This window comes from Morone saxatilis, unplaced genomic scaffold (assembly GCF_004916995.1).
Source record: "Morone saxatilis isolate NCDOM2014 unplaced genomic scaffold, NCSU_SB_2.0 Contig11, whole genome shotgun sequence".
Taxonomy (NCBI): Eukaryota; Metazoa; Chordata; class Actinopteri; family Moronidae; genus Morone; species Morone saxatilis.
In genome coordinates, this window is record NW_023339663.1 from 23,426,283 (window position 1) to 23,437,157 (window position 10,875).

Genomic DNA, 10,875 nt, shown 5'->3' on the forward strand with positions numbered 1-10,875 from the left:
ATCAAGACAGACAAATCAATCTACATTATAATATGTGTGTATATATATATATATATATATATATATATATGAATGAATTGAAACAAAATGAAATGTACCTCTGCAAACTTCAGGTCGCTGTTGATGAAGGACCACTCCAGGAGCTGCTGGATGGTGGGAACTCCAACCTTGTCCTTCTTGTCCATGAATATCTGGTAAAAGTAACAGTCCTGGACCTTCTGTCCAGCTGACCTGGATAACAATGAAAAGGTCTTTTTTCACATATTTTTATCTTATTCACATCCTGCTTTCTGAGGGGAAAAAGATAACAGGAGAACTGTAATCTGTGCAGATGTTAAAAGCACTTTGTGTAGTATCCACTAGTGGTATTTATCTGAACTAAAAGCAGATATGATTAATGCTTCCTGGAGAATTTCTATTCTAAAACCTCTAACAGTCAAGGCCAATATGTATGTAATATAACTATTTCATTCCAAAGACTACCTTATGTACTAATACATAAGTTAATCAATCCATACCTGTACTATCTCTGAACTGTACACAGATACTGATAAAACCTGTTAGTGAAGGATCAACTATATTTTTCAAAAAGTATTTTGAGGCCTTTTTTGATGTTCAAAACTTTTATATAAAATGTGTATAAATAACCTAAATGAATACCTTAGCTTAACAAAACAATCAGGAATTTGTATTTTTCCTCTGAAACCACTGACACTGAAATATTAATTTCCCCTGTAGTGAGAAATAAAACCTGTTGATTACTGTACAATGGAAATACTACTGCATAACCTTGTAGTATTGCTCATCTAAATTGCAAAGATCCCTAAACATGACTATAGAGGGAGTTTTCATAATGTGACCAAAAACACTCCTACAGTCAAACCGCACTGCCCACACTGTCCGCCATTCAATCTCCAACACAAGCACTGCAGCAGAAATGAAACTGTATGTGACTGTGTAAATCTACATACTGCAGAATTAGACAAGCTCTGTTTTAATTCTGTGGTTTAGCTGTCTCGTATTTGAAACTATATTTGTAGAATTTGGTAAGCACCGCCAATCACAAAGATTTGAGCATTCGCATTTTTTCCAAAAGACAATGGGCCCTACCTTAGCTTGAGCAACGGGTCCACCCTCAGTATGTGATGGAAAAGAATATTAAGGAACTCTTCGGGATCTGCAATACAAGATGTGCTTAGATGAGATGTGAGGTAACATTCTTGTTTAAATGTTGCCAACCACTGTAAAAACAGTAAAGTCGGTAGTGTGAATGTTGTTACCTTTTTCTTCAGAGGTAAATCCAGAGGCAGCTTCTACTTTCTCCAGGATCCTCCTTAGCTTCATCACTTTAGTGGCACAAACATACCCATGTCTGGAGCACAAAGAACGAGCAAGTTACAAGGTAGCCACATCTGGTTTAGTGACATAAACTCCACTGGAGAAATTTGCATCAGATATTTCATTCAGGGTTTGATAAAGTAAATAAGCAACCAATAATATTCAAGATTCAAAACAACATAGGTCTGTTTTATTTTATTTATCTGAATATAAATCTTTATTTAAAGGTCCTGGAGAAACATTGTACAACAGCTTTAAGAGTAGCTTTTAGCTTCCTGGAAAAAACAAACAAAAAAAAACACATGCCTAAAACAGGTCATGAGTCAAAACGTGATGATGATTGAATGCCAAAAACCTGCAGCAGAGTATGTGTGCAATAAACCACTCAGACTTACATGCGCAGGGGGTTGACTATCTCTGTGCGTAACAGCTCTTGGGTCTCTCTATAGTACTCCACATCAGTCTTTGAGCGTGGTCTCAGCAGAACTGTGTCCAGTACAGAGCTGAAAGAAAACAGACTGCAAAGCAAAATACACAAACAAGGCATTACAATTATTATTCATTTACTATGAAACCAATTTCTATGAGATAAATAATGACTGACAATGATGAACAAATATCATCCAAAAATATGAATGTTGTAAACCTTGGATATAATGCAGTTTGTCCAATTACATTTGTATTTATTGTGTAGTTAATTAAAAAATATTCTTATGGGAAGCCCTTAGCTTGAATTTCCCATAAAATCTAATTCTACCTAGAAGAGTTTTTCTGCAACTGGTTAAATGTAAAGCTAAAATTCAAAACCCCAAACTAGTTGAAGCATACTCAAAACATTGGATCGCCTGTAGTTTGCTGAAGTAGTTTGGGCTGACTGCTTTGTTCAATGGCCCTTTGGCAGTGTTGGCAGAAACAACAGATCCACTATCCACCAGCCAGCACACAGCAGGAATACACCCTCCTGTTAGAGCCAGTGGGCAAAGTCAAAACATTTTACTAATAAGCCTCTGCCTCTAGGCAAACACAGCACTGCCAGCTGAGGAACCACCATAGTCAATCAATATGACACATTAATATAAAACGGCATAAACTATAGCTGGTAAAGTATTTACTGTAAGACCATTAGTAGTACTGACCAGAAGAGGGTAGAATCCAGGTAGCAGGAGTTGTAGTGGCCTTGGATGCCTTTCTTTTTCCCCACCATGACATCCAGACCATCATTCTCTGTGCGGGGAGGTGTGTTCTCATGTACTACCTCACTTAGGTAACCTCCGAATGCTGCATGACCACACATAGTGCAAATGTAAACACAAAGCTTTTATGGACAGTAGTTAATGCCTTTAATCGTCCCTGTTCATCCTACTGACTCACCGATGGAGTTGCACCGCTCTATGGGGTTGGAAGAGTGATGCAGGGATGGGAAGCGGGAGTCAGGCCGGCAGCATTTAAGCTTCACAAAGAGAGCTTTTTTGGGTGGGCAGGTGAAGTACCGCGTACCTTTGAAGGTGCCGTCAGTGCACCCAGGGCACTCTTCCTCCTGGAGAAGAAGGTCAAGATCCCGTCATCCAATTACTGTCAGGTACTGCATGTGCGTACAGTGAAAAAGCTTTCATTTATTCTGCCCTTTTCCAAATGCCTTATGTTCTTCTTTAGGACTGCCTGATCAGATGTACCGATTAACAGTGGCATATCTTATCTTATCTTATTTTATCTTGTCTTTATTTATTTATATTCTAAAAGTACTTTATTTTGGTGTGATCTTTATATTTTATGCACCAAGACAAATTCCTTGTATGTGTTAAAACTTACTTGGCAATAAACCTAATTCTGATTCTGATATGTGCAGAATCAGTTCATATGGCATTGTGGTTAAAGGAATAGTTCGCTTTTTTTTGGAGCCACAGTAAATTCTAGGAAGTCACTGTGCAGAGCAAAGAAGTAGTTCTGTACAAAACAGCCTGTAAAAAACACTCTGTCATTTTTACACTTTGGCTTTTGACCAGGATACAAAAGATAACGTGTTCTTTAATACGTTTTCGGGGGGGGGGTAGTGGGCAGTTTTTATCTTCAGACACAGCCGAGCAAGCTTTTTTACCCGGTTTTTATGCTAAGCTAACCGGTTTATAATGAATGGACAGAAATGAGACTGGTAAAGGTATTTTCATCTAACTCTGAGCAAGAAAGCGAATGAGCATATTTGCTAAAATGTCAAACTATTCCTTTAACAAAATGTTCTATAACTGAATCATGCAATGTGGTGATAAAGGTTTTCTATTTTCCCATTTACTGACACTAAATTTAACTTCCAGGTTTACACTGTTGTGATGTCTCACCAGCTCCAGCCCAGCCAAAGGCTCCAGCAGGCCAGGAGGCAGACCCACCCAACGGATGACACCACACAGAGGGGGGTTCTCCTTCACCTCCACCAGAGAGCCCACCTCCAGACCTGGCTGTCCACGGGGAGGCGTGGGAGGCCGCGGTGAGGGAGGGGCAGCAGGTGACGGTGGCTCAGGCTGCTCCCCCATCACCGACTGGACAGAAAGGGAGAGAGGCCCATGACTCATGCTGTCAATGGGCCCGGGCTTCCTGTTCAGGCTGAAGGGCAGAGAGTGGAACTTGTTGTCACTAGACAACGAGGCGGAGGGCGGGGCTCTGGAGGGCGGGGAGGATTGGTTGAAGTCAGGGGGCGTGTCAGTAAGTGACTTGGCGGGGTCCTCCCCAACTGCAGGAGAGAAACCAGAAACCAAATCTTAACATCGAATTTTCAGTAAAAACACATCATATTATGTAGGCTTTGTTTACTTTGAGATTTCTTTAAAGAGTAACTTAACGCCAAGGTGAAAATCTGTTCATTGACCTCTTCTGGTTGAAAGACCTTTGAAATGTGATAACTTCAACCACTGGAGGTCAGCAAAAACAAGATATGGTGGCATTTGGCTTTAAAGAGGTACTAAAAATGTGTAGTTCTACCTAACCAATCTCAGCATCTAAGGGCATTTTTTATGTTGTGATCTAGATTTAGCTTTTTGCCAATATCAGGGCATATTCTCCTTGGGAATCTACCTAAAAATACCCAGCCACCTTAGATTCTACTACTTGCTTGGAAGGCAAGCAGTACTCAATTTATATGCAATCTGCAACATCAGTGCTAGATACCACTAAATCCTACACACTGGTCCTTTAATTTCTGATGGAGAAAGCCATCCTGACTCAAGTATACAGGATAAGTGTGAAATTGCCCATAGTTTAGACGTATCGTCTAGTGTGCTCTCCCATCTGATGGTGTTCTGCAATTTGCTTCACTATGATTTTGAGCTGACACAGCTAAGTAACTATGGCCACTTTGTTCAATTGTTCACACTTGGAGTCAGCCTTCTTCGGTGGACTGGAGAATTCTGGGATGTCACTGGCATTTAATATCTGGCACTGCTCTAAAAGCAACCTTTTGACAAGGTTTTTGATTTTTGTGTAATTTCTTGAAGTTTGAAAAAAATACTTCACACATCATCCTTTACAGGCGTGACAGGCCTCTGAAATAGTATCCCATTAGCCATTACAATGTAACCAGAATCCAGATAGACTGTTTCTGCTTATCCTCTGCTGTTGAAATTATGGACATAATATGAAACATTTTAGTTATAGTTCAGTGGCTATTGTCAACACACAGATGCCACACAAGCAACATTATGTTGTCAACAGATGTTGAATTTTGGCTCAAGACGTTTAATTTCTTTGAGTAGCGCCGATTTTGTAAACCACTGACATCATCACATTTTTATAGTTTTCTCTGAATTCTAAGTAAATTCTAAAATCACAAGTACTGACTGAACTGTATCAAGACAGACAACATGAATTCTTCGGATTTACATTTGTTTATCCACACAAACAATTCCCTCGCTGAGAGAACTGTCTGGTTACTTGTTTGTGACAGAAATGACAGCATCATAACAACAAGGAAATATAACCCAAAACGTGGAAAATGACCCTGAGGAAGATGAAAATGATTACACACTCACAGGATGAGTAAGCAGTTTTGAAAACAGGACGTCAGCCATTTATGACAGACCTCTCCCAATTTCTGCATTAGTACAGAAATACCACAGCAGGCACTCAAGTATTCTGTTTTGCCTTGGCAGGAGGCAAGACCTCTGTCATTTCACATTCCTCATTTAAATTATGAGCAGTCTAAAATTTCACATCTTGTACAAGCTAGTGTTTCCGATTACACTAAGGAACATATACTCGTTGTTTGTTTTGCTTTGACTTTTTGGTTGATTTGTGCGGTGTCCAGATTTTTATGAAAATTCTGTTACGTATTTTTTGACTATCAGAACATTAATTTTATGAGAATGTGACCATAAACAGAATAATGAGTTAATATCCAGAATGCGTACATGTAAATACACTAAGTGATAATCTTATCTTATAAATTCTGACTGACATGTATTGATGATGAGACAAGCAATGTAATTTCCCTCTAATAAAGAAAAAAGTAAATGAAAATCAAACGTCTGTCCCAAAAATGGAAAAACAATGACACAATGTGCTGACTGAAACAGTCAGGCCTGACAGTAGAAGTAAAGGCTTTTACTAATGCTTTTTACATAGAAACTTACATATTTTAACTGCATTTGCAGCCAAAACAGCTAGTTGTCTAGTTAAGGAGTCATTTGCAGCACTGAGCATTATTAAAAGCCTTGGGGGAACACCAATTACTCCATGCACAGGGAATATCACACTATAATGGTGATGAAGGACAAGACTAATGGCAAGGTCTTTATGGCAAGCTACTGCAACAAACTACTGATTGTTGTTCTTCTGAAAACCATTTCTGGGGCATTACTTAAAGCATTATAACTAAAGTTTTTGTCCTAGAATATAGTAATAACTACAGTACACATTACAGTACATAACCAACATATAAATGTTCTGTATAACTCGTTTCTCCCACTTGTTAAAAAAGTCAAACAAAAAAGATTTATAACTTTATTACTTAATTCGGGATTTATTATGACTTTAAATTTTTTTTTATAATTATGATACAAATATTATACAAATATCATACATTTATACATAAGTGTCACTCCCCACCAGAGATGTGGCAGACAGCCAAAAGCACACGCATTTCCTTCTTTGTATACGTTGAGCTTAAAGTCAACAGTCAATGTTAAAATGCTCAGTTAGACTATGAAATATATACATTAATCATTAATGGGAGCAAATGAATCAATAATCTCTACTTTCCTTATGTATACATCTGAAACATACATCTTCTGTGACCTACTGGAGAACCATTTTTGTTTACAGATCCGATGAGTTGTGTCGGTGGTATTTCTTATATTAGCCAACGTGGTGAAGACTGCTGACTGCCACTGATTCAGCACCACAGCTCTGTTTAGTTGCTGCTGAACTTATATTAGGAAGCTACCTGACTAAGTCAACTACTAGGCAAATAATAAGCAGTAAATATCTCAAAATTAGAACATTATCAGATATTGTGGCTCATAATTATACCATGTACCAGAAATACAATAGAGTACAAGTATTAAAGTAAATGATAAGAAGAGGGTTCTCACTTATGTGATATTATGAGAAGCTCTCATCACTGTGACTTTGTATTTCACAGTTATGAGAAACATAAAAACCTTAAAATAATTCAAAAAAGATTTGATCATTCAAAAAAGAATAATATGTAATAATAATGTTTTAGCAGGTGGGAGAAATAGGTTCCCTAACTCTATTATATGCTAATTTTGGAGGACAACTATGTTCAGAGTGACCCACAGTACCAGAGTGTAAATGTATTTTAGAATAGTAGTATAAGAACCTCTGATCCTGCCAATGTTAGTAAATTCAAACTATGAAGCACCTATAAAAGTGTGCCTTAGAGATAAAGATTAGTCTGTAGCTTGTTGTAAACAGGAGCTTGCCGGTAAGATGGTTGACATCCCATGAGAACCCGTGTTTTACCTTCATCAATGTACCATGTGCTTTTGGATTTGGACTGGACTGGGGGATCAACAGAGCTGCCATTTAAAGTATAGTAAAATTCAGACTTGCTTCTACTGCCACACTGATGACCTAATCCTGTAAATAACACAGTACATGAAAAAACACACAGATATAAGCAAAATGTGTGTGTGTGTGTGTGTGGTGTGTTTGAGATGAGAAGAGAGAGAGAGAGCATGATTTGTCCCCCCTTTTTTTTTACAACAGACTAAAAAAGAAAAGAAATCAGCAACTATAGTCACTTCTCTTCATGAAAGAAACACACACACACAAAAAGAACATAAAAGAAACCCATTCACATAAATCAATGCAATTGCAACCAGAAGTTCTCATATTTTGTGTAAAGGAAGTTAGGAATTCCCTCTGTCATTATTGTATTTTTAAAGGGACTTTCCATCAAAAGTGTTGTATCTGTGGTTATTCCTCACTGTGCTCAACTATAATAAAAGATTGGCCAAGCTGTTTCATTTTAAGAGCTCTCTACAACAAAGGAAAAAAATCTTCTTTCAGGAAAGTGCCTCAGAAGGATCGTTAGAATTTGTGAAACCAGCATCAGACAATTTTGATGAAATGTCCCTTGAAGAATTATCATCACACCAAGTGTGTGTATGTGAGTTAGGTTTGTATCGTAACAGCAGTGCAGTACCTTTGCTCTTTGGTTTGCTTTGGCCAGAGGACGACTTGTCACTGTTGGTGCCTCTGGGGGCAAAACTGTGCTTTTGCAGCCTTTGGTCCTGCATGGAATATTCTGCACAGCCCAGAAATACATCCACATTAGAGCCACAGCACCCTGACCAGCCTACGTTAAACTTCCATGCACCTAAGGTCTTCCACAGCCCACTTACAAAGTATATAAATTCAACTTGACCCTCTAACATTTTCTTTGATGGTTTTCAATTTGTCACTGTAGTTTGATAAACACATTTAATATGCAATAAGAAGTCTCAAGACTGTGAAGTACTACCCTGGCCAACAACATTTAGCCAGTGACAATAGAGGTGTATTGCTTAAGGAAGGTTCCAGGCTACAAATACTGAACTTAACTTAGAGATGTTCTGAATCCTGAATTTTGCGTATTGCTCGACATCAAATACATATGCTGTACACTAACCCTGTATGACTGAGAAAAACATTGCTGCATGGTCTGGCTCGGACTAAACCCTTTGTAAAACACTAACAAATACATACAGAGAATGAATGCCATAGAACTTCTGTTATGTAGTTTGACAGTCAGTCCATGTGCTGACATTTAGCTAGCTCTGGTTTAAGTTACACTAGCAGAAGTAAACTCTTCTTCATCGCTCTAATCACCACGCGAATATCAGAAGCAGAGTGTGGCAGGTCATGACTTTGGAAACCCTGGGTAAAAAACATGGCAAACGAGGACTCCCTGGTAGTTCACGTGGTAGAGCTGGCGCCCCATGTACCCAGGTTAAGGGTTTGCATCTCACTTTGCACACAGGCTGACAGTCACAAAGGACAATTTTAACTGTATAGTATCAGAAGCATGACAAATTATGAACCAATGAATAACATGTTTTTTTGGGGGGTGGTTGATTTTAAAGTACCTCTATTTAGTGACAACATATACCTCAATTAGTTCCTTTTGCAATGAATAGACAGGCATAGAGTGCAAAACGAAGTGTTTCAAAGAGAAATGACAAATTTCCAAATTAAGAATCCCAATCTTCAAGATTTCCTGGATACAAGTCTAAATAGTAGAGGCGGCAGTAGCACACATAAACAAATCAATATGCCAATGTGGAGAACAAAGAGCCTGAGTATCTCACTTGACTTTCAAAAACAAGTGAGCCATGTACACAAAAGGCTCTCTGTTCCCGCTGCAAGCAAAACACAAACTCAGAACGCTCAGAAGGAGCTAAGAACTAGTGAAGAGAAGGACAACTGAATGTTTTCAGAAAACACGAAAATACTAGGTGACTCACCTGGCATTACGTCACAGATGGGGACGAGTCGAGTGTGCTCCAAACTGGCAAAATTACACAGCAACTTCCCATCAAACACGCCATCCCAGTCTCCGATAGGATTGTCCTGAAAGAGTTGGAGACATGAGAAACATATAAACCTCCCAGGTTTTCTTCATCTCTGCAAAAGTGATCAAGCAGCTGCCACACGTGCTTATTATTCCCCTAGTATCTTCTTGGAGGACTATTGTCTAGTCGCAAAAAATGATGCTTAAGCTTGATCCTCTGTATTTTGTATCCCCTGTATCCACATCTTCTCCACCTCAAATCCTTCCACCTGAGAGGTCTACTTTCTCTGCAAGCACAACCACACTATTCTTCTTCTTCAGTTTGGAATCCAGGATTCTGCTCCAGCGGGATAACCTAAGATAAGCATGAGGCCAGTGCCACAGGGCGAGGCTGGACGCAGAGTGAGGCAGAGCAGTGGGCTCTCCTCAGCTGCTTGCTGGCCCTTTGCCATGCTGTTGGGTCATACAGCACTAAGTCTTTACCTCACTCCCCGCGTGACTGCCTTGCCTTTGTGTGGGTGGCTCAGATGCACTGAGTGGGCTGCTGCTGCTGTTGGTGCTGCTGCTAACGATCAGCAGTCAAATGCCTCAGTTATGTGTTTCAGTCTCTCTATGACTACAATACAACTCCCGCCTGACAACAGTAGTCATAGATACCAGCTACTGTGATCCCAGGCAACAAGACATGTTCCCTCAACATACAGAGGAACGGTCATTAAAAAAAAAGAAAAAAAAAACACAGGCAAGTCATGACAAAGAACCTGAGACATTAACATTGATAATATGATTATCTGCCTTACAGTTGAAATGTGTAACTTTCTGCACATTGCCGCCCTCTACTGAGGCAAGGACAATTTGAATGATCATAGCAGAGCATCCTCAGGCAGGATTGAAACATCATCTGAATGTAAATGTCACACTGCTCAGGTAACAGCATGTTGAAAATGTAATGGAATTAAACACTAAAGACGCATGGGATGATGTAGATTTTATATAGGAGTATGTTTTTCTTCCTGTTTGACAGTAAATACACTTTATTTGCATTGTCAGCAAGTTAATTGTTACCCACAGCAATGACACTGAATGTCAGAGTATAGATAGACTACCATAAACACTACATGTTAACTGGCAGTCTTTCCTATTATCTGCTGGGCTGCAGTAAATTATAAACATTAGGTTATAATGTCAACATCATCTGACAAAATCAGCCTAAATTCAAGTTGATGATTTGTCATTGTTTTGCTCCATTTATCCCGTACATACTGAAACATCAAACTGGCGGTTTGAGATTTGTATACTCTCAAAGCAATTTTGTAGAAGCTCTGTTTCAGTCTGGGGGATGAAACAAAGAGAAAAAGATGTGTGAAATTAAACTGGCTTACTATGGATGTACTCCTAATCCAACCACAGTAAATATGCAGGTCGGGACTATGCACAAGACATACACCGATCAGCCATAACATTATGACCACCTGGGCGCACCCTGGTGGTCATAATCACGCAACAAACTTTGATGCACTGTCTGTTCTGACACC

At 39.1% G+C, this 10,875-nt stretch overlaps 1 protein-coding gene across 3 annotated transcripts in view; it reads right to left on the minus strand.

The window, feature by feature from the left end:
• The window catches only part of cylda (cylindromatosis (turban tumor syndrome), a), a 20,925-nt gene that overhangs the window by 5,230 nt on the left and 4,820 nt on the right, over nt 1–10,875 (minus strand). Inside the window, exons 4-13 of one of the 3 annotated variants that reach the window (XM_035682302.1) lie at nt 9,294–9,399; nt 7,994–8,095; nt 7,309–7,425; nt 3,672–4,060; nt 2,710–2,875; nt 2,475–2,616; nt 1,734–1,856; nt 1,281–1,372; nt 1,111–1,177; nt 99–231 (exon numbers count right to left, since the gene is read on the minus strand). In XM_035682302.1, coding sequence (XP_035538195.1) covers nt 99–231; nt 1,111–1,177; nt 1,281–1,372; nt 1,734–1,856; nt 2,475–2,616; nt 2,710–2,875; nt 3,672–4,060; nt 7,309–7,425; nt 7,994–8,095; nt 9,294–9,399 — 1,437 coding nt within the window. The remainder of the gene's footprint in view (nt 1–98; nt 232–1,110; nt 1,178–1,280; nt 1,373–1,733; nt 1,857–2,474; nt 2,617–2,709; nt 2,876–3,671; nt 4,061–7,308; nt 7,426–7,993; nt 8,096–9,293; nt 9,400–10,875) is intronic. The other 2 variants (XM_035682303.1, XM_035682304.1) reach the window with 2 other exon arrangements.